The following is a 23,398-nucleotide window of genomic DNA, read 5'->3' as shown; positions in this document are numbered from 1 at the left end:
CAGCAACTTCAGGGACCATCGGATGAACCGATGCTAAGGCGTCAGAACTTCCGATGACACTTGTCCTTTATATAGCCGTTACACCTTGCTGACGTCATTGCACCGACGCATTACTCCGGTAGCCGTCGGATCTTCCGGTGCTGAAGGTTTGGCTGCCTGCATGCTTGTCATCGTCTCTGGAACATAGTACGTTGAATGTACCGATGCTTAACTTGGCCTTGTCGGTTCAACCGGTGCTTCACTTTTTCTTCACTTGATCTTCAGAGGTGCTCAGACTTGCACGGATGCCAGGGTGTCGGATCTTCTGACAACCATCAGATGCACCGATGCCTAAGCATCGGTTAAACCGGTGCCCCTGTTTTCTGCCAAACTCGTTCAATGCATCGCAACGATCAATTGGATCCTTCAAATTTATTTTATCTCTAGATTTCCACTATGCTTTGACATCTCTACGGCGGATTGGACTTGTCATTTTGATGGTGGATTGGACTTGGCGTCTCGACGATAGATTAGACATTGCGTCTTGTTGATGAATTAGACATGTTGACTCATATCTATGGGACCTAAAAATTCCTACAAGTGTGATCTCACAAACTTGTTAGTTCCATTGATTATGTTGTCACTCAATCACTAAAATCATAAATAATGGCCTAAATAGAGCCACGTTGCTTACACACCAGCTCAATCTGAGTTGGAGCGAGAAACGCAGAGCGGGCAACTTGTGACTCGCTCGCTCGAAGCGGCAGACCCGAGGTGGAATCGTCAGCTCCCAGCCTGTGGTTGGCAATTTCGTTGGTGATTCTTCCTCCCCTCCAATCAGATGTGCTTGCTCTTATTAAATGCAAGGACTCTCTTAGCCTATTCAATAGCCAACTCATTATACTGGTCGGCTATGGTGAAAGCTCAATATGACGTGGCTGTTGCATTTCGCTTGCTGCAGGCTAAACCATCAGCCATGCTCGGAAAAGAAAGCTTCTTTTGAGCACAAAATGAACCACAGGATTACAGGAAGCATCAAACTCAAGGCAGAGCCGCAGAGGTGCTCAGCTTTTCTAGAGCAATTTTACTAAATAAAGATTTACCTCTTAGAGCCTATAATCAGAGCTGGACAATTATGCAACAAAGAATGAGTAATTTTTTTTCTAGAGAAAATGTTTCCCTGCTTTATTTCGAGAAATAAAGCGTCAAACGTGCAAGTTCATTACAGCAGGAGCCACAGCGCATACGCTGGGTTAAGGAGGTTCAAAATAGTTCACCGTAGGAACATTAGCCCTTACATTCGACTCAAACTCAGTAGATATCAAAGCAGGAGCTTCAAACGCCGTCAGTCGAACAGCGCTGGATGGCGCCATTCCAGGTAATGGAGCCGAAGTAGATGTGTTCACCTCCAGGGAGCACAAGGGTTATGCGGCCATTGGTCCCAGCAGAGGTAATGGTTGTTCCAGCTTGATGTGCATGGCCTCCAGGACTTGATCTAGCTTCGCCAATTCTCCATCCTTGAACAGAATTCGCCAATTTCTCAACATGTTCACCATTTTTCTTAGGGAAAAGTCTGTTTTTCAACCCTGAACTATCACGATAGTCCGATTTTGACCCTTAAACTACGAAACCGGACATCCTACACCTCCAACTAACGAAACCATTTGAAAAAACAACCCTAGCTCAGCCCAAGGCGGTTTTGCTACAGTAAAATTTCTGAATTTCTAGAATTTCACACCTCTCTCAATTAAATAATAAATAAAGCATAGTTAATATTGTCTAAAACTAATGATATTTTTTTGGGAGGTAGATCAAAAGACAAGGAATCTATTTTGGCTAGATGTGCTACAATAGACATAAAGGAATTTGAATTATAAAATTTAAAAAATACTTAGAATTCAAAATTCTTTGAATTTTTAGGTCAGCTAAACCTATGATAAAAATGCATTAAAAATATGATAATTCATAATTTTTTATTTAGTTTAGTTAGGTACTTTTTATTGGCCCAAATTCTATAGAAAATTCATAAATTAAAATTTGAGGAATCAAATTTGATTCAAATTTGAGCATTGCGAAGGAATTCAAAAACTTTCATAAAAACTTGGGCCAATAAAAAATAACTTATTAAACTAAATAAAAAATTATGAATTATCATATTTTTATTTCATTTTTATCAAAGGCTTAGCTAACCCAAAAATTCAAGAAATTTTGAATTCTACCCATTTTTAAAATTTTATAATTCAAATTTCATTATGTTTAATGTATCACATCTAGCCAAAATAAATTCCTTGTCTTTTGATCTACCTCCCAAAAAAATATCATGATTTTTAGACAATATTAACTATGCTTTCTTTATTATTTAATTGAGAGAGGTGTGAAATTCCAGAAATTCGGACATTTTGCTGTAGCAAAACCGCCTTTGGTTGAGCCGGGGTTGTTTTTCAAACGGTTTCGTTAGTTGGAGGTGTAGGATGTCCGGTTTCGTAGTTCAAGGGTCAAAATCGGACTATCGTGATAGTTTAGGGTTGAAAAACAGACTTTACCCTTTTTCTTATTACCACAAGAATGAGTAATTTTGTAGGGTCATTACATAAAAAATTATAGTTGATGAAAAATAGGAAGCAAGATGGATGCAAGGTCACATGACCATATGAGTAGCTGGAGCTGGTGGCTGAAGTGGTATGAGAGAAAAATAATATTGGCTGACTAGTGGTTAGAAGCTAGTGCTAAAGTGGTGTGAGAGAAAAATAATATTGGGCTGAAAGATGGCGGAGCTGCCGAATTAGGGCTGGACGAAAAACTCGTAACTCGCTAACTCGCTCGACTCGCTCGTTAATGGCTCGGCTCGAGCTCGACTCGTTTTATAATGAGCCAGCTCGTTTTATAACAAGCCAGCTCGTTTTATAACGAGCCAGCTCGAGCTGGCTCGCGAGCCGCTCGCGAGCCATAACGAGCCAGTTAATTATGAAGCCAGCAAATTTAAATGGGTGCATTGTTAAAGACAAAAAATTCTAATGACTCATATTTGAAGAAAATGAGTGCTGCAATGTTAAACAAATTTGATAAATATTTGGAAGAGAAGAACAATGTCATGGTTATTGCTACAATCCTTGACCCTAAGTTCAAAATGATATATATTCAGTTCTATTTTAGTCAGCTTTATGACTCCTCAAGGTATGAACAAGAGGTTGCTTATATAAAAAATGAGTTAGAATAGTTGTATAAGAAGCAAGAATTGGAACAATGCTGGAAAATGGATAAGAAGAGCAGCATAAGAAGCAAGAATTGGAACGAGCCAAACGAGCTATAACGAGCCAAACGAGCCATACTCTGTGATGATGTGTGTTCATATTGTCTCTCTACATTGGCTCGCGAGCCAAACGAGCTAGCTCGAGCTCGCTAACGAGCCGAGCCGAGCTAGCCTGCTGGCTCGTTAGTATAACGAGCCGAGCCGAGCCAATATTTTAACGAGCCGAGCTATAACGAGCCGAGCCATAACGAGCCGAGCTGGCTTGATATCCAACCCTATGCCGAATAGAGCGTCACGTTCGTAGTTTGAGGCCACGACCACGACTCCCGTAGTCCCGTCCCCTCCTCCCAACAGTCAGCACGAAACCGAAACGAGTCCACACGGGCCGCTCGGCGTCGCCGTCCGTGGCGGCCCCCGCCGCCGCTTGCCGGAGTAGTAGTAGCAGCAGTAGCAGGGGAAGGGCAAGCGTGGCCGGATGGGGGTCCTGGGCGACGCCTCGGAGTGGTGCTTCTGCTCCGGCGGGGCTAAGCTGGAGCGGATCAAGTCCAGGCTCCTTGCCGCAAAGGGCGCCGCCGTAGCTGCCGTATCCTTCCCCAACGGGGACGACGAGGAGGGGGAGGGGGAGCTGGAAGCAAAGGCGGGAGCGGGTTCCTCATCCACCGCGGCCTCCTGCTCACCACGCACGGCACCATCCCCTCGGCCGCCGCGGCGGGCGCCGCCGAGGTTCGGCTCAGCCACGGCCGCCTCCTAGCTCGCCTGGTGCCGCATAGGTAACAACGCATTCCTCGGCCTCCCCTGTTTAGCTTTCCCTTGGCTTAGTTTGAATGTGCAATGCGGTGCCAGGCGACTCGATTTTTTTGGGGGCAAGTTCATCCCCCATGAATCTCTTGGTTGCCGCATGAAAAGTTTGGATTTTGGGTTAGAAGCGGCAATTTCTTTGTGCTGCACTTGACCTGATTATGAGATGCGACACCTCCTTGACCGTGGTGTGAAAGGATTTACATTCAGTGAATTGAAAGCTGGTAATTTTCTTAGCAATTCACACTTCCCAGGTGTATGAGATTCATATTTTTTTTGGTGAATTTATGTACCAAAGGCTGATTTCTGCATTTTAGAAATGGGGTTTTTGTTTGCGTGGAAGTTAGAGACTCGGGTCCATTGTGCTGGGGTTGACTTCCATGTGGTTCAGGAGATTATTTTGGGCTTGTGGTCATGGACTCAGATAATCTTGATTTTGTTGATGCACTTAGTCATGTAGCAACTAGCAATAGTATTACATGTTGATGGGGATAGAATTTTCATTTTATTTGGTTGGTGAGGAACAGGACAGTATGAGTGCATTATGCTGCCTTGTTGATAGGATTTTTTTAGATTAAATATCTACTAGTAGCAGATATATATGGACCAATGTAACAATAGAGATGTATGCTCAGTTGCTCACTGACTCAGGCTCCCAGCCTGACTGAATGACATGTAGGTTAGAAAGGTTTGCTGCCATTTTGTAAGGGACGGGTGACTAATGCTGCCTTGTACAACAGTGGACAACTTTAAGCCTAGTACAGGATGGCATAAATTCTTTTCAAGTTTAGATTGCTGATTGACTAATGGTTACATAAGAATCTGTGGGATGTAATACTGCTGAAAAGTGGTCCTTGGATCTACTTATATTCACTTAATTGATGAGTGCAGGACATGTTTTTAATGCATTCTTAAGTCTTAACTCAACATGGGATGAACCTGGATTTTCCTCTCAAACACTTTATTGTCCGACACCCAGATATTCAAATTACCTGTACGGAATGATGAAAGGATATAAAAACGCTTTCGATGATAGCAGGGGCAACTCCTTTCTTAAAAAAAAAAGGATATAGAATCTTTAAAAAAGTTGCCATGAAGAAGATAAGATAGACTGTACATTCTCCTTGTCGTTAGTGGTTGAATAAACTAAAAAGGTATAAGAACTCGAATGGGGCTTTGTTCCATGGCTTTGCAGCTTACTTACTGGTCCACATTTCATGTCTTCATTTCAGGATATTTATGACCAGCCCTATTCTTGACCTTACAGTAGTCGGTCTTGATGTCGTGGATGATCACTCAAGTTCACATGGGCAACAGCCTCATTTCTTAAAAACTTGCTTGAACCCCAGCTTGGACCTTGGCAGTACGGTTTTGCTAGTGGGACATAACAGAAGGGATTTGGCTGTAGGCAAGGGGAAGGTTGTAATAGCTACAGACAATCTTATAAAGTTCTCAACTGATGAAGTCTTGTGGCATCCTGGATCTGCTGGGTTTGATATGTATGGAAATCTAGCTTTTATGGTATGTGATCCCATGAAAATGGCCCCTTCTACACCTAATGGGTATGCTTCCGCATCATCAACTGCTCTTCTTTCATCAAGAAAGGATGCGCCTATACAGTTTGGGATCCCTATCCCTGCAGTACGTGAATGGTTAAAACAGCACTGGAATGGTAGCTTAGAAGATGTTAGCAAGCCAATGATGCCTCCTGCACGATTGACAACCTCCGGAGAACAAAGTGGTCGTTCTTTCTTTGGTCATCTTCGTTTTATTAAGACCACAGAGCGAGAGGGTGGTGATATCTTGTCATCCTCACAGATACCACCAAGACAGATTTGGCAGCACGGAGCATGCAGTTCAGCATCTGCCAAGATTTCACATGGCAAAAATGATTCGAGTGTCTCACGATCTTTCCATGGGCAAAACGAGCTGACGTCAAAAATGTGCAAAGCTAAGAACGAGCAAGCTGATTCACTTATGGACATTAGCCTTCCTCCTGAGAATTCAAGATCCATTCGCCTACCGCTTCCCTTGAAGCACATGATACCTGGTGAGAACAAGAATGAGGCGCACATGCCAGCTCCACATGGAACACATCCATCTAATGTGCAAATCAACTGTGGCACTCTTCACAATGTTGCTTACCAGGAAAATTGCTGGAGTGAGGTGCAGTCCAGTTCCTCCCCACTTGCGATATCCGAAATAAGAGATGAGAGGGACGGTTTTAGCAGCGGGGAGGAGACAATATACTCTGCTGAAACAAGGGAAAGCCGGAACATCCCAAGTCCAAAGGATAAAAAGGCCGAGACAGTTGGTCGATCCCAAAGCTTCATGAATCATAACAAATGGGACTCGCCTAAAAGTGTTGGATCATCAAAAGGAGCACCCTCAAAGTCGCGCACCTTCATCCCCCCGAGAAAACCGCATCTATAGGCTGCAGCCATTTCACAGAAGAGCCAAGATTATTTCAGCCCAACCGTCTCCTCCAACATGAAGAAGAGGAACTTATCCCAGACTCCCATGAAGCCCAGGCTGCGTGCTCAGGTTGTCTCCAAATGGATAACTTGATGCATTGACCTGTTCCCGGGATCATACATACAAAGATAACACCTTTGTTTAGTCAGTTCCCACGGGGAATCTCTCCTTTCTTTTCCCTTCTTCCTGTAGTTGTATCATGTAAATGTATTCTAGTCATGAACTACTCTCTGGTCATTCTTTTCAGGACACCAGAAATTAGAAGATATTGCTCTTTACCGTGTAATTCTCTAGTGATGGGGGTAATTCACAGGAATGCATTTGTTCGTTCTGGATTATCCATGAGGCGTTCTACATGGCTATGCCATTTTTTTCCTGCACAAGAATGAATGATATCTAGTATATGCTCTGACTAAGCGGACAGATCTGCAGCTGTGCTGTTTTCTTTTCTTGCAATGTCCAATTCCGCTTCAGCTCAGTCGTCAGCGTTAGCCTCTCTTATATTTTAACCACCGTTCGATCGATATCCGACGGACGTGGGCTACGCATTTACCACTGGTAGAGGCCCCCCATGAGACGTCGTGGCCGAACCCCGAACCCCCCAGGGGCCCCAACGAATTCCATTCTCTCGTCGTCGTCCCTTCCTTCCCCTCCCCCACCTCCACGGCTCCACCCTCTCCCCCGCAGCGCGAGCTCACCGATCGGGGCCGGTCCCCTTCGCCGCACCGTACGCGGCCGGACGGCCGGAGATCCGGTACCTGCGCCCCTTCTCCCTCACCCCTATCTCAATCGACGTGTGCGGCCTTCGTGACGCTGACCTCTTGGATCCGGCGGAGGTAGGGGAACCCGTGAGCGATCGGGAGCGATGCGGCAGCAGCGGGGCGGGGTCGGGGGCGGACTCGGGGGCGGGAGGAGGGGGGACGACCCGGGGCTCCTGACGAGGGCTGTGGACAAAGTGTTCCGCTTCGTCCGCCTCGCCGAGTTCGAGATCCTCTTCGTCCTCTTCTTCCTCGTCGCCTTCCTCCTCTTCAAGGACCTCGTAAGCACCCGCATCAACCCAGTATGGCCATATCTCGCCGCTCTTCACTAGAATGAGATCGAGTAGGGCAGTTCAATGCCCAATTCGCATGGCGCCGTTTTGTCAATTTGGTACTGCGTGGCTATGATTTTTGACGAGCACAGTAGTTCCATTCTGATAGCCTGATAGGAATGCGTTAAATGGTAAGATATGTATTGGTAGCTTAGTGAATGCCGCTAGCCTACCCCAACTTGCTTGGGAAAAAAAAGGCTATGTTGTTGTTGTGAGTGAATGCCGATACTCTTCATCCATAAAGCTGGGTTTTTTACATATTTACCATTATAATGAGAGGCACTCGCTCGTTTAGCACTCTTAAAATGACTCCTACATATTTAGCACTATTGTAGCTGCAACTCTTACATTTTTACCACTTTGGCTGACGTGGCACACCACAGAGGCGTGACACATTGGCGCGCAGTCAACAGGGTCACGTGAAATGTCCTTCCTACCCCTGATCAGTTCCTCTCTTCTCCCTCTCCGACAGCTGGGTCCCGCGGCTCCTCTCACTGCCAAGTGGGTCCCACTCGTCAGCTTCATCTTCTACCTTTGGTAGGCGCCGTGATGGAGGGCGAGAACCTGAGCTGGGCTGGGTGCTCGATTCAAGAATTCGGAGCAGTATCTCAGCTACGGCCTTCGGTCTCCACCCAAACACCAACTCCATGAACCAATCCAGTCTCCAGTCAAAAAAAAAAAGACTCCATGAACCAATCCCCACCATATCCACAAGCTCCATGGACGAGCTTCCCCGTGGGCATCCTGCCCGACAAGGTCCTCGTCGGGCTCATGCGCCTCCGCGCGGCGGCCGCCCCGGACGACGCCATCCTCTCGGCACCGGAGACGAGCTGACCCATCTCGGTGGCAAGGGACGTGACGGCCGTGACTGGACCCCGCAACGGTAAGCTCGAGCGGCTCGCCGGCAAGCGTCTGGTGGGAGAGGAGGGAGGAGGGGGCGAGGTGGACGCGGGCGGGGAGGACATGGAAGAGGAGCAGGGACTAGAGCGCCCGCAGCCCGGAGCGGCGACGCGAGGAATTTGGCTTTTGGGGCTCGGGAGGAGCACCACCCACCGAGTCCTCCTACTAGCATCAGCCAACTAACCATGCGCGCGACGCGATTAGGAAGAGGAAGGGGGAACGGTGCCTGGCGCTCGGCTCCGGCGGCCCCAGCGGCAGCGCAGTCGCGGAGCGTCGCATCGCGTCGGGGCGGGGCGTCGTGGAGCAGGCAAGGCGAGGCGAGCGGCGGACGGCGGGCGCGCTGCAGTGTGGTGGTCCCTCCAATCAACCTGACGCCCGCCGGCACCGGCACCGGCACTGAGGCGGAGGCCCTGGTAGGCTTGGGCGGCAGCGGCCGGGCCCGCGGCGGAGTCGAGGAGGAGGCCCTAGTAGGCGCGAGTGCAGGGAAGGGGGCAAGAACCGGAGGTAGGAGATGAAACTGACAAATGGACCCCACCTGACAGTGAGAGGATCTGTGGGACCCAGCTGTCGGAGAGGGGAAAGAGAGGAACTGGTCAGGGGTAGGAAGGACATTTCGCGTGACCTTGCTGACTGTGCGCCAACGTGTTATGCCTCTGTGGCGTGCCACGTCAGCCAAAGTGGTAAAAATGTAGGAGCTGCAGCTACAGGAGTGCCAAATATGTAAGAGTCATTTTAAGAGTGCTAAACGAGCGAGTGCCTCTCGTTATAGTGGTAAATATGTAAAAAAACCCCATAAATCTTAGAATTTCCCTAGCGTAGATAATAAAAGGTAGAATGGTGGTATTTCTATCCATAATATTGTAGATCTTTCTACTATGTGAATTATACTGTTTGAGTGTTTGGTAGAAACCACATTGTTTGACTTCATATGCCATCCGGATAAATTTGACGGAAGACCTAGCTCGTACCTTGAAATAATTATTAAGAGATCAGCTGAAATTATAGAAGTTACAGTAGCTTACTAAATGCAAATACCTCCTTCACACAACCTGGAATTTTCATTGATTGGATGGCAGGTAGAACACATCTCTAAAAAACAGTTAGATTGCTAGTTTTTACTTTTGGTCCTTGGTAGGCCTTTCTGGCATATGAATTATGATGTTTGAATGTAAAACCCCATTCGGAATCGATATAATAGAAGCGACATATGTATTTTCTTAGTTTGGTTATCCAAATTGTTTGATTTCGAGGCCTACCTATTACACTGACATGTCTCAGTGGCAAATCATGTCCATATGTGATTTAGTTACCTGAATGCAGAATGGTTTTGCAGATTGTTTTATCTGGTATTTTGGAAGTTTTATCTTACACTGGTTATTGAATGAATTTTGCTGCAGATGTCGCGACCTGAATACAATCAGATATTTGTCAAGAAGCCTGATCTGGATGACCCCTGGCCTTAGAGGGTACAGAACGTATAATGTTCATAGTTGTAGCTTGGTATTTTTTCAAGTGTATTCTTCTTTGAAGCCCGGTGTGACTGGTCCCTTTTTTGTCAGGAACCTTTTTTTTTACTATGACTAAATAGACTATTCTCTTCAGTGACGATTAATATATTTTGCAAGCTATTTTCTTTACATCAAGAGCAAATTTTCATGTAAATATTGCTGTGCAGCCATACTCAGGTTGTTGGTAGCATTTACACTCTGTTTATGTTGTGTGAGGAACCATGAGTCCTAGGTGAAATTGATCTGATAAGTCCATTGCTTTCGGGTGGTCAGTTCTAAGTTGCACAACCATGGCACTTAAATTCAATCACTGGGCATTTTTTCTAATAGTTGACGAATGGTTGCTTGACGGCAAGGTAACTGTGATATAACTTTAAATATTATGTGCCAGTGTCATATAAATTCAGACTTACTTATTTTGCAGGATCCAGGAAATGCAAATAAGAAAACTGTATTTTTCAAGATAGCCTGTTTGGCTGGATTATTGAAGAACTAGCGTGGTCCTAGAAGGTTAGTCAGCTCCAAAGGTTCGGTGGATAATCTAAGAGCTCGGTTATGCCTTTGTTGGCACGAGCGAGTACTCATATCTGATGGGGTCGTGATGAGCGATGGCTGATGCCAAGGAATTGATAGAAAGAAGACAACTGATCATAGAGGTTAAGAATCATTCTTCTTTCAATCAAAAAAAAAGAAAAAAAAAGAGGTGAAGAATCATAGTAATCTGGTACTCTGGTAGCTCACCCGAACGACGGTAAGTACGTAGATCATCGGTCCTTGCGTATCAGAATTCAGAAGTACAAGGGATTGGAGGATTCAGTTCACACTCCAAGAAGCAAGTAACCTTTAGTCAAAACATTTCTTTTTTTTTCGTGGATGCTGCGGCAGCTTCGGAGTGAGCATCACCAGATTCGTCGCACATTCACGTGTGTGCAGGCGTCAACATCGTTGCTTGAGATCCAACCTAACGGAAACGTCAAAGGGTTAAAGAAATCTTTTTGAGTAGCAGGTTCGGCGGAAGTTGGCGTACGCCAACTCAACTCGAGTGCTCGAGACACTGAAAAGAGAACTGAGGCATAAATTTCGACACGATCAGACTGCAGTTTCTTTCCCCTCGAGCAAACCACTATTTGATAAAAAAAAGTTTGAATGAAAATAGCACATCGCCTTCCAAAATTTCATTGAATTCAAAACAGAAAAAGAATGTTCTTATTTCCGAAGACGGGGCTGAAATTTCTGTTCTGGGCCAGTCGGCAGGGCGCGTCGGCGGCAGGATCCGGTGGGCCCGTCGCCTCCGCGCTTTTTTAACTCCTCGGCCATCCCGGCGCCGCACGCGGGTCGCCCAGCTGGCTGCCACCCCTCCCAGCCAGGCCGCCACTCCTCCGAGATCCCGCCCCCGCCTCGCCTCGCCTCGCCGCGCCGACGCACGGATCTCGTCTCGCCGTCCGCCCCGTCGCGATGCACAGGCGCGCCCCCGCCGCGGCCCTCCTCGTCGTGCTCGTGCTCTCCGTTTCCGTTTCCGTCTGCGCTGCCGCCGACCAGGTCAGCATTTCCCACCACCTCCCCGTCCTTTGCTCCTCTCCTCTCCCCGTGGGGCTCTGACAGTCTTACGTTCCGGGTCCTGCGTTCCTGTCGTCAGGTCGCTAATGGCACTGGCAGGAATGGCACCGGCGCCGGCGCTGCCCGACTGGACCGTCGCACCAAGGTGAGCAAGCGCACGCTGTGTGTCTGAACTGAAGTCTGAACAAACCAGAGCATTGGCTCTGAAGAAGGCTGGGTTGGTCTCTCTCTCTCTCTCTCTCTGAACGGTCCCTTCCCGTGTGTTCTGCTTTCTCAGATGTTCCTCCAGACGGCGCGGGCGCGCGGGGACGCTGCTGCGGCGCAGGAGCCAGGGCTTGGGCTCTTCGACGCCTTCTTTGCCAGCCTGTTCATCATCGTCGTCAGCGAGGTGAGACCATCGCGACACCGATGTCCGTGGAGTTGCTTCTGCTGCGCGAATACGGTCTTTCCTTTCGGGAATCTGTTTCTGAATTTTCTGTGTCTCCTGGCCTGAAGATTGGGGATGAGACGTTCATCATCGCGGCACTGATGGCGATGCGGCACCCCAAGTCGACAGTGCTCTCTGGTGCACTGTCGGCGCTGGTCGTTATGACAGTAGGTGAAACTGATGCTTTTGCAGTTTGCAGCAGCTATCTGGTGGGTTATAATGGATTCAAGTTTGGTGTGACTGATCCTTCTCTGGGCGTGCTTTTCCTTTCAGGTGCTGTCAACTGGGCTAGGCATAATTGTTCCAAATTTGATATCAAGGAAGCACACTAACAGCGCAGCAACTGGTATGTCCAATCTGACTTTTATCTTGTTGCGTAAAAGCTAGTCCAAGGTTAGAGGTCCTATACGTTGGGGAATAATGATCACATCATTAGAAGAAATGAGTAGTACTAACTGTTCATTATTTGTTCAGTCCCGGAAGCACCTGAACTGGTACCCTAGATGTTACATACATACATGATACATCTACTCAACTTAACATTCATGTTTTAGATATTTATACTTGAAATTTACTGTTTGTTCATGAATGTGAGTAGATAGAGCTAGTATAAATTGTCACAGTGTTATATAATTGAAGATTTGTGCTTTTAATCATGGATATTCACTATAAGAGCCAATTTAAAATCCATCACGGGAAATAAAAAATGATACAAAGAAAGTATTGAGCTCTAAAGGTCTTCTCATGGTGTATGTACATACTCATTCTAGCAGAAATACTTTTAATCTCATGTTTTTTTGAGATGTGACGTGCAATCGGAATATCAATTTAGTTCTGTTCTTCTGTAGCATGTACCAATTCATTCAGTGATGTCTTATCTCCTCTTTTGTTTTTTTTTTGGGTGTTTCAGTCCTTTATGCATTCTTTGGGCTACGTCTGCTGTACATTGCCTGGAGATCAGATTCCAAGGCATCGCAGAAAAAGGAAATAGAAGAAGTATGTGTAATTTCTTACATCAACCCTCCACCCTCTTTGTCATTTACATAACAGGCAGCCTCCATCTGTGCTAGATATAGTGTTAAGAACTTTTGAGTCCATAATCTCGAGTTCCTAAACATGAACTATTTAGGATCATACTGTGCTTGAAAGTTGAAACTTAATTGCTGAGATGAAGAGTGAGTAATACAACTACTACTCATTATCTGGCAAGATGCCATTTTGTGCTCTATAGTTGATTTTGCTATTTTGTGCATTCCTACTGTGCGCATTGGTTGCCGTAACCTATTAGCGTCGTGGTCTTTGTTCATCGTATATGTTAACATATACAAGTAGAGGAAAAGCTGGAAGCAGGTCAAGGGAAGTCAACATTTAGACGTGTTTTCTCGAGATTCTGCACTCCTATTTTCTTGGAGGTAGATTTCCCTCCCTTCTCATTTTACACTATTACATTTCGTAGAAACTTACATTTGCTGGGGCCAGCTGCTCATGACACTGGCATTTTGGAATGGATGGAGAAATCTTGTGCCATCGTTTTCCTTTCTTTAAGAGGATCTATAATCTTACATGCATTGAGTACTAAATAAAATTTATTTGCAAAACTTTTTCACGGATGGATGTAACTTTTCACGAAGAATCTAATGATATTAATTAATCAATGATTGGCTACAGTGATACTACAGTAACCATCCTCTAGTCGTGCGGTCAAAGATCTCATTAGGTTCGTCTCGCGAAGTAGCGCAAGGCTGTGGAGTTAATTTTATAAATTATCTTTATTCAGTACTCCTAATAATTAGTCAAAATTTTTGTGCTACTCCAAAGTCCAAACGGGGCATGAGACCGCGAGAGGCCCCACGGCCCAACCGTCGTCCCGGTCCCGCAGCCGCCGCATCCTGCCTGAGTCAAAATAAAAATAGAAAAAAAGAAAATCGTCTGCTCTTCTCCGCCGCCCTCCCATCCCTCTCTCCCTCAAAACCCCCGCGGCCTCCCCGAACCCGGCCCCGCAGCCCGCTCGACCCCGAATCCCGATACCTCTCGCCGTCTCTGTGGTAAGCTTTCCCCGGGCATTTCTCTCTTCCCACCTTCTGTTCTGCTGCCTCGATGGTTCTGGTTCTTGATCCTCACCCATCGGAGCTGCGTGAGATTTCCGTGTTTCGCTGATGGGGTTTTCTGCTCTGGCTCTTCGCCTCTCGGCTGTCTTGATCCCATCCCCATTCCGTGCGGCTCTTCATCCTCGTCGGAATGGTTGCAATCTCGGTTGTTCTTCGTGCCACGATGGTTTTGGTTTTTGGTTCTTGAATCCGCGGCCCCGTTCTTCACCCTCGCCTTTTGGTTTCCTCTGATTCTTTGCCTTTCCGTACCTCGGTCTAATCTCCTAGTCCGTACGGTTCTTGATCCTTGGCAGAATGGTTGCGATTTCAATTGGCTTTGATTATTTTTTGCCCCTCTGGTTCCCGGCCCTTTTGTATTCCCCTCGGACCCCTCGTCCTTACGGCCCATGATCCTGCCGTAGCGTTCGATTCCTCTCCGTCTTCTTCTTGGATTTTCCCTTGTTTCCCCTTCTTTTTTTCGCTTTATTGGGACATCCGCAATCGTAGGATTATTGGTTTCTTCGTGGTTTCGGGTTTAACGGATTCGTCATTCATCCGACTCTTCTTTATTTTGGTTCCGTTGTTCCAGGCGTGATGGGGGACACGAGGCCGAGGGCGTGGGAGGCGGGCGAGAGCTCGCGGGATGCCAAGACTCCGCGGCTGGACTTGCTGGCTTCGGCTGCGTTGGAGCAGAACGATCTGTCGCGCTGGGACGAATGGCCGGAGGTGACAGGCGACAAGGATTGGTGCGATCACGTCCCCACTGACAGTGCCCACAAGGAGATTCTGGATTCGTCGCTGCTATCCGATGACGCAGGGAAGTGTGCGGATTGCCAGCGCGAGGACGCCGAGGAGGAGCCTGGGAAATGCCGGCCCGTGCATAGCCGTATCTTGGTGTGCCTGGAATGCGGCCGGCAATCCTGCGGGGATTCCGATAGTTATCTCCCATATGGTCATGCTCAGGACCACGCCAAGCATGAGCAGCATTGGGTTGCTGCGATGTTCGCTGATCCACAAGCTGGATTCTGCTTCAAGTGTGAAACTGAAGTGTCTGTGTATCCAGAGCAGGAAGAAATGCCAGGCGAAATTCAGGCAGGTGGTCATGGGTTTGGATCTGATGTGCACTACGGTCCTGGCAATGGGTCACTGGATATCGGGTTCACATGGCAATGCCATGAGTTCGGATCATCTAATGTGCAAGGCTATGCTATCAGAGGGATACCGAATCGCGGGAGCACATGCTACGTGAATGCAATTGTGCAGTGCCTCCTTGTGCTTGATAAACTGCGGGCAAGGATGTTAGGACCAGATGCTCCACCAGGTCAACTTGGCCTAGCACTAATGGAGCTTTTTGTGGAGACATGTGTGGAAGATGCTGTGGCAGGCATGCTGAACCCAGATAAACTCTTGAGAAGGGTACGCTTGCATACTGACAAGTTCGAAGCCTATAGAATGCACGACAGCCATGAACTGCTTGACTCCTTGCGCAGTGCTTTGCATAGCGAGGAAAATGAAATTGAGATTCCTAACAGGCAAAGAGTTGCTGCTACAGTAATTGATTCCATTTTCAGGGGTGAAATCTCTTATACACGGTCCTGCATTCGTTGCGGATCTAGTCTGGTTTTACACGATCAGTTCTGTGAGCTCTCACTGCCACTGCCATCAAAGGAGCATCCATCCAGAAGTGCTGCAGCACCAAAAACAAGCGAGTCTCTCAAATCTCAACCAAAGAAAGCTGCTACTCAACTAATTCCAACAAATGAGAAGAGTACCTCGGAAAAGATCCAAGAAGTTGTCAAAAGCGGTGATTCTCATATTCTTGGTTCAGAATTGAAAGATGTCGTCGAGAAAACACCTGAGCCTTTGGAAGTTGGTGAGTTTATGCGCTCCTTCACCCATTCAAAAGTCCTGAGTGCATATTTTGGGGATATCCTAGTTTCCTAGACTGCACCATTGTCTCCACTGTTTTCGGGCTTGGTTTCCTGTCTCTGAAACCAAACTTACCCTGTAACCAACTTCTCTTAATGAAATATTAGTATGTGCTTAGGCACGGCCACGAAAATTTAGAGGGCCCTTTACCCACATCTACTGAAGAAAGAAGAAACCTTCAGGATGTGCATAGATAAGTGAGCAGGATGTTCAGCAGTATTAATGTGGCAACGCTGTTTGCTCAAGTGTAGTAGTTAAAACCACAATAGAATATACTTTGCCTTTTGAAATAATAAACTTCACTGGAAATGGTTGTTTAACTTGTGTGTGGGAAACTGGGAACTTCAAAAGAAGGCTGCTTCAAATGTGGAGGATAAAGATCCTAAAAAATTTGTAGAGGATGATAACTGTTTGTTGCATGATGCTATTTCCAGTACAATTAAGTATTATATCCTTGGTTATGCAGATTCTTCTGAAGCACAATGTATCTGGCAAAGCAAGGATGTTCTACAGGATCCTTTGGAGACTATGGAGGATAAAGCCTCATGTTCCGAACTTTCACGAGGGATCATTGAAGCGCCACCAAAGTCTGTTAGTTTTGTTCTCCAGAACTTGTCTAATGTCAAAGTTGAGCAAGTGATTGAGATGACAGCAGATTCCCACAGTCCAGAAGATATGGTTCCACCTCCACTTGTTGCTCCACTAAGTGAAAACGGTGCACCAATGGCATTAGGCAGTTCTGTAGATCAAAATGACAATGTTAATCCTGGTGATCTATTGAATCAGCTGGAAGTTAGTATACAAGCCAAGGAGAACACTTGCACAGGACAATTAACTGCAGAAGACAAAGAAAATGCTCGGAGTAGAGATGCTGTATATGATAAGGTGGTAGGGGTTAGCAATATTGTACCATCAATTGAGGACTGTCTATCACTGTTTTTTAAAGAACAGGTGGTAGAACGGAATTGTGATGATTGTCCCAAGGTTATTGAGGAGCCAAGTACCAATCAAAGTGAAAATGGTGGGCAGATGGTGTCAAGTACCACTGATAACACAGCAGTTGATGGAAATCTGACTGAACAGTCAGGCAGGTTAACATGCCACATTAAGCAATCTATTGAGCCAAACAGTTTGTCAGTGGAATGCAAATCTTCTTCAAGTAGGCAACCAGATGATTCTGATGCAAAGAGTGAAATTATACAAACAGAAGAAGTTAATACAGAAAGAATAAATTCTGGGATGAGTTATGGCGATAAAGAAATTGAATGTCATGATGGTATTCAAGAAGCTGTAAGTAGTTGCCTTCCAGCTGAGAAACAGACCGATCTGTTGAGCTCTGAGCATAGTCAAAATCTTAGCACGCCAAATCAGGACAGGAGTAAGCAAGTCGGGCTGGATCTTAGTGCAATCCAGTTAGAAGACAACCAAAACGAACAGAAAGAGAGGAGTGGATGTGCTATTGAAACACCTTGTATTACCAAGCTGCCATCTGTATTAACTCTTCATCTTAAGAGGTACATCAATTGTGGCAATGCCCATCATAAAAATGAAGCACATGTGAGCTATAAGGAGTACCTTGATGTAGAGCAATTCATGGACCCCAGGTACTTCTAGTTCTTTCATGATAATATCTAGTACTTCTATGCATTTCTAACTAGTGCCTGTCTGGCTGACTGAATAACTTTTATTTTTCTATGTCTTTATTGCCTAGTTTGTTGCTTCTACCTTGAAGAATACACAATATTCTCTGAAATAGCCTTTAGAGCACATGGAATTGTTGGTTAAAGACTTATTTAGAGACTCCATATTCAAGTGGTGTTCTCATTTGTGATCATGTGGACATGTATCCATATACTGTGCACACACTAGTTTTTGACTTTCCCATTCAACTACTAGAATTTATAAACAAGCATGTATCCTAGATAATGAAAATGAATGGCATTTAGAGCATACTCCTTTCGTCAAAACTTGGATAACTTCCCCTGTTTTGAATGTAATTACACAAATGCCACCTGTGACATATCCAGAAAGGAGTATTTGTCCACAAATGCCACCTCTAGAAATGTTGATGTTTCATTTGTGGTTTGTGAGAAAGGGAATTAGATGTTGATGCAAATGGTCCTACTATGTTTCCAACTAATTGCTGGTCCAGCTTGACATTTTTTTTTATTTTTCACCAGAATCCTGTGCTATCTGCCTGTCATAATCTTGTCTTAGATCAAAAACTGCTTTAGTGAATAAATTGCAATGGAATTTGCATGTACAATAGAACAGGTTATATTCACATATGAATTGAATAGACAGGTTATCTGCTACAAACCCCATTCATATTAGCAGCATATCACGTATGCGTGGATATTAAAAATATATATATGCAAGTTAAAAAAAATAATTATCATATCTTAGAGCTCGTTATTACTGTGTTTGAGGTTACCTCTTAAATCCATAGCCTAGTAGCCTTTTTATTTGTTGAAATTTTTTATGTTTGGTATAATTCTGGTGCTCATATTTCAAAGATCAATGGATATACATAAACCTAGTATTCTTTAATGGGCTTCTTAATATTTGTGGAGCTTTGTTTGTCGATTATTTTTGTCAAATGTTAGTTACTTGAGAGGGGTCATATGGGTGTTTATTTGTAGTGATTGCTTGTGAGAAATATTCGATTTTTAGGATATATGATCAAGAATGGCATACCGTTGTTGATACTAAGTTATTATTAATTTATAGCCATACATTTGGTTTACCTTTTGTTTTGTTTTGTCTAATATTCAGCTCCGTGGACAAAGATAAATCTTTGTATCAGCTAGCTGGTGTAGTGGAGCACCGTGGACCCTCCATGAATGCCGGACACTATGTTGCTTACGTGAGAGCAAGGAGGCTTGGGAATCAGGAACAGCAGAGCAGCTGCTCTGCCTCATGGTTTTGTGCGGACGATGGTCACATCAGAGAAGTCACTCTAGAAGAAGTTCTCAAGCGTGAGTCATACATTCTTTTCTATGAGAAGATGGAAGACCAGCGTAAGATCTGACACACCTCATCAAATAACAGCCACCAAAACATGCAGATGAATGATATTAGCTAGCCTTCCTTGGTTCTTAATGATTGAGTTAGTGTACATGTTAGGCTCTGATCAAGTCAATTTTGTTTGCCCTAAAAAAAAAGTCTAATTTTGTTTTAGGGGGTTAAACTGACTGAAACTAGTACGCAATTAGAGTTTTTTGGCTGATCTGGTCAGTCTGATTCATATCCCATTATTACAGCTGCCTGCTAGTAGGATCAAACTATGAATGGAATGGGACACGTGGCATTGGTATGATGATTGTACAGGTCTTGTAAGAGGTGTGGGGTGGTACTGTCGCCATGATAATGGTTTACAATAATGGAAAGTTTAGGACTTAGGAGTATTCCTTGATGCGTGGAGCTTTGCCAGAAATTCCAGCTTGGCGCATATTGTCTGCAATATGCTTTACACAACACTTCGAAGCTGCAATTGCAGGCTCATTGTTATTTGTTTTGAACGTACTCTACTCTGCAACATTGCAGAAATTATACTGGCTTTTTGATGGTCTCGCCTAAACCTGATGTTAAACGGTCAATTGTCTGTTCCATCTGTCTCATCGAAAAGTTTGAACAGGTTGATGACTGAAGGCGACATTTCTTTCTTTTTGTGGAACACGCTCATCGCATGTCTGATAGAGTAGCTTAGTTTTGAGTGTGCTCTGTGCTAACATTCTGACTAGAGCAAATTCTTGAGACACCGGTCCATTCGGGGACTTTGTCTGCCGGCATGCAAGTCTTTCAGAAAGCGACATGCAGCACCATGGTAGTTTCCAGTGTTTTTTTTTGAAAGAATGGTAGTTTGTGACAAAGGAAAACTCATCAGGCGGTTTGGTCTTTCCTCTGTTCTTCTCCACGGCGTGGTCGTGGCAAGTGACACCCACTGTTCATATGCTGGCATGTGACAAGCGTGATGCTTCGCGGTAAATCTTACATGCATAGAGTGCTAAATCCATATGAAATAAAACATGAAATGTATAGTTTGCTTGTAAAATCTAATGAGCTTAATTAGACTATGATTAGATACTAAATTGTTACGGTAATTGGTATAGTAAATATATGCTAATGACGAATTAATTAGTTCTAATAAATTCATCTCGTAGTTTACATACCGTTTCTATAATTAGTTTTGTGATTAGTCTTTGCTTTCTCTCTTTTTTTGGTTGGGTCTCTTGCTCTCTTGTGTTGCGCGCCGGAGTCGATGACAGAAAGAACAGCGTGCGGCGTTTGGAAGGTTCAGCAGCCGCTGCGCTGCGGTGCCAGTGATGATGGAGGGAACAGAGCTGGCACGCGGCCCAGGATCACCGGCCCAACCAACGCGGCCGCAGATCTCGCCTCCCCCTCCGTTGCTGCCTGCCATATCGCTCCCTCATCAGCCGGCCCACCCAAACCCCGCCCCGTGCCGCTGCGCGGCGGTCGGACACTCGGACGGGACGGGCACGGCGCGGCTCCCCCTCCCCGACAAACGGCATCCCGTTTCACCTCGGTAGATCCGCGCTGCTGCTCCGCTGATCCCGCCCGCCCGCCCGCCTCCCTCCGTCTCCCACGCCCCCGCCCGCCCAGCCTTTATTACTCCCTCCTCTCCCCTCCCACTTCGCCAGCAGCGGCGGCAGCGCAAGCGAGCGAGGCGGGCGCTGACACGCCACGCGGAAACCAGCAGCCATCTCCGCCCCCCAGATCGGCGGGGATCATCACGCGGCGGCTCAGCTCAGCTCCGGCCTCGCACGCGAGATCCAAACGGGGACACCCCCCGCACGCCTCCCCAGGCGCGCCACGCCCTCCCCCACTTTATTACCCCACCCGAGAGCGTGCCTCTGGCCGCGCTCGCCTGCCGCTTGGAAGAATAGGCGCTTCCCCCTTCGGTTCGGCTCCTTCCTCCCCCTGCCTGCCTTGTCCGGGCTTGCCGAGCGGCGGGTGGGTTGGTTGGTTGGCGTCGGGGAGGAAGAGGAGTCGACGATGGAGGGGCGGGTGATGCGCCGCAGCGTCACGCTGGCGGACCAGCTCGCCGCGGTCGGGCCGCCGCCGGCGGTGGGTGTGGCGGGGTCGTGCAACCTCCGCGACCTGCTCAAGCTCCGCGACGGGGACGACCTCGCGGCGGGGCGCCGGGCGGCGGTCACGCTCGCCTCCGCCATGGCCGCCGAGAGGCAGGCCTCGCTGCCGCCACCCTCGTCGTCGTCCGCCGCCGCAGCCGCGGCCGCGGCGCGCACCCTCCTCGACATCATCCGGGACGACCAGCAGCCGCCTCCCGCCGCCGCGTCGGGGGCCGGCGCCGGCGACCCCGCCCTCGTCCGCCGCGCCGTGTCGCTTCCCGCCCCGAGCACGGCGGCCTCCCCGTTCGCGCCCGCCGAGGCCGCCCCTTCTCCTGCTCCGCCTCCGCCTCCGCGGCCGGCGAGCCAGCCGCCCACGCTGGTGGCGGCGCAAGAGGAGGAGGAGCAGGGGGAGAGGGTCTCCCTGATGGCGCTCCTCGAGCAGACGGACAGGCAGTGGAGCGCCGGCGCGGCCCCGCGCGAGGAGGACTTGGCGGAAGCGGAGGCGCCGGAGCTGGTGGAGGACGACGCCGACGCCGACGCGGAGCCGGAGGCCGCGGGCAAAGGGGTGGTCGCCGGGTGCTGCTGCGTGTGCATGGCGCGCGCCAAGGGCGCGGCCTTCATCCCCTGCGGCCACACCTTCTGCCGCCCCTGCGCCCGCGAGCTCCTCGCCGGCCGCAGTCGCTGCCCGCTCTGCAACGCCGCCATCGTCGACGTCCTCGACATCTTCTGACCCCGGGGCCCCTCGCCCAACCATCCCCCCGGGCCCCGGCCGGCGCTGCCGACACCTCGGCCGGCGAAATGCGCTCGCCGACGGATCGGCCAACCCCGCGACCGCAACTGAAATAGGATCCAGACATAGATAGATCTCTCCTCTCTCAATCAACTCTCCCCTTCCATGCCCTGTTCTTGTGCTGCTGCTGCTGCTGCGATTGTGAAAAGACTAGAACATGTTCGCGACTTCAATTAAAGAGCATCACCTGCTGCAAAAATTGCGACTAATCAGCATTTCCGTCGTGCACATTTCCCGTCTCGCCTACTTTCCCAAATCCAGAAACCATGCTGGATCAAGCACAGGTTCTTGACACCCAATCAGTCAGAGTGCGCGCTACCGTGGCCGGTTAGCATCGGTTTTGACCCGGGGTTAGTACCACTGCAATTACTCCCCCTGCTGCAGTCCAGCTAGCAAGGACGCACTGTTTGAAGATCTCCGTCGCAAGGTGAGTCTACTCTCCTAGTCGAGATACCGTGCGCGCAAAATACAATTTTTTTTAAATCGCTTGCATGGTATATTAAATGTAACCGAAAAATAAATTGCATTATACAAATATACTGTAAATCGCGAGACGAATCTAAGCAGTCTAATTAGGACGTGATTAGACACTAAATTGCTACAGTAATGCTGCAGTAAATATGCTATGATGATGAATTATTTGGAGTCATTAGATTCGTCTCGTAGTTTACAAACGAGATCTGTAATTAGTTTTGTAATTATTCTACATTTAATACTTCAAATAATAAAAATTCTCTTCCAAACATACAAAGTGATGTAAACACAACCTTTATTACCGCTCCACTCCGAGCATTTCCACTGCATGAGTCCATTTACTGCAGGCTTGCAGCTCAGCTCCCCATCCATGGATGAGCGCCTGGAATTGAGATTTAGTGATATTTCACTGTGACATTTTCGGTTCCGAATCTGTGTCCGAGCGTCTGCCTGTGCATGTCATTGTCTCCATTTTTTTTCTCCGCTTTGAGGTTTCAGATTTGAACATTTCAAGGCCCTGATTGGAGCGCGCGACGTCACGAGGTATAAGAAAAGGGAAAATTGGCTATGTAGCACGGAAAGATAACGACTTTAGTAAAATACCACTAAAAGCATCCGGCCCCGTAAAATATCACTTAAAGTTGAAAACATTACCTGAATCTACCATCCCGTCACGGTAAGAGGAAATGTCGTCAACGCCGTCCAGGTCGTCCCGTCTCCTTGTTAGCTGGCCCGTGGGAGCTAACGAGGTCGCCTTGCCGCTGCCGACCACCGCTCGCCCTTCGCTCTGCATCCCCACGATGGCGCCTAGTCACCCGCCCAGTCAACACCGTTCCCTCGCGGTCTCGCCTCTTCTCTCTTTCTCTCCCTTCGGCTCGCCGCCGAGCCATGGAGGCTCTGCCACCGGCTGCTGGTTCGCCCGTCCCCCGCACTGTGCGGGCCCCGCGACCTCCTGCCGTTCCTCCTGCTCGCCACGCTGCACGGGCCTGCGGGACACGATGGCCTCGACCTCCTCGTCGACGCTGTAGTCGAAGGAGCCGCCAA

General features: G+C 47.5%; 4 protein-coding genes and 1 pseudogene across 13 annotated transcripts; all 5 read left to right on the top strand.

The window, feature by feature from the left end:
- Positions 1-3,541: 3,541 nt before the first annotated feature.
- On the top strand, positions 3,542-6,840 carry LOC120679575 (annotated as a pseudogene).
- A 260-nt stretch (positions 6,841-7,100) lies between these two features.
- On the top strand, positions 7,101-10,272 carry LOC120680293. Of its 2 annotated transcripts, none has more exons than XM_039961906.1 (3): positions 7,101-7,256; positions 7,343-7,541; positions 9,890-10,272. In XM_039961906.1, exons 2-3 carry the CDS (start codon positions 7,368-7,370, stop codon positions 9,953-9,955), a joined length of 240 nt encoding a protein of 79 aa, XP_039817840.1. In that variant the 5' UTR covers positions 7,101-7,256; positions 7,343-7,367; the 3' UTR covers positions 9,956-10,272. The 2 variants fall into 2 exon arrangements, with proteins under 2 accessions (XP_039817840.1, XP_039817841.1); XM_039961907.1 differs by having other exon boundaries at positions 7,339-7,541.
- A 1,044-nt stretch (positions 10,273-11,316) lies between these two features.
- LOC120677320 (GDT1-like protein 4) lies at positions 11,317-13,525 on the top strand. Of its 9 annotated transcripts, none has more exons than XR_005676264.1 (7): positions 11,317-11,539; positions 11,637-11,702; positions 11,835-11,945; positions 12,053-12,155; positions 12,258-12,330; positions 12,895-12,980; positions 13,317-13,369. XR_005676264.1 is itself a non-coding variant. In XM_039958471.1 (7 exons), the coding sequence occupies exons 1-7, from the start codon at positions 11,456-11,458 to the stop codon at positions 13,398-13,400; spliced, it is 603 nt and encodes a 200-aa protein (XP_039814405.1). In that variant the 5' UTR covers positions 11,317-11,455; the 3' UTR covers positions 13,401-13,525. The 9 variants fall into 9 exon arrangements, 6 of the variants coding, with proteins under 6 accessions (XP_039814405.1, XP_039814404.1, XP_039814406.1 ...); XR_005676265.1 differs by having other exon boundaries at positions 13,314-13,363; XR_005676266.1 differs by having other exon boundaries at positions 12,895-12,984; positions 13,317-13,334.
- Positions 13,526-14,665: 1,140 nt separating this feature from the next.
- Positions 14,666-19,338, top strand: LOC120679516 (ubiquitin carboxyl-terminal hydrolase 2-like). Its single transcript, XM_039961127.1, has 3 exons — positions 14,666-15,944; positions 16,467-17,604; positions 18,776-19,338. The coding sequence occupies exons 1-3, from the start codon at positions 14,666-14,668 to the stop codon at positions 19,029-19,031; spliced, it is 2,673 nt and encodes an 890-aa protein (XP_039817061.1). The 3' UTR covers positions 19,032-19,338.
- A 1,298-nt stretch (positions 19,339-20,636) lies between these two features.
- Positions 20,637-22,108, top strand: LOC120680100 (translation initiation factor IF-2-like). The gene has a single exon (XM_039961731.1). The coding sequence runs from the start codon at positions 21,017-21,019 to the stop codon at positions 21,818-21,820; it is 804 nt and encodes a 267-aa protein (XP_039817665.1). The 5' UTR covers positions 20,637-21,016; the 3' UTR covers positions 21,821-22,108.
- Positions 22,109-23,398: the final 1,290 nt, after the last annotated feature.

Source organism: Panicum virgatum, chromosome 6N (assembly GCF_016808335.1).
Source record: "Panicum virgatum strain AP13 chromosome 6N, P.virgatum_v5, whole genome shotgun sequence".
Classification (NCBI taxonomy): Eukaryota; Viridiplantae; Streptophyta; class Magnoliopsida; order Poales; family Poaceae; genus Panicum; species Panicum virgatum.
The sequence above is the reverse complement of the archived record's forward strand: the minus strand, read 5'-3'. Positions and strand labels throughout refer to the sequence as shown.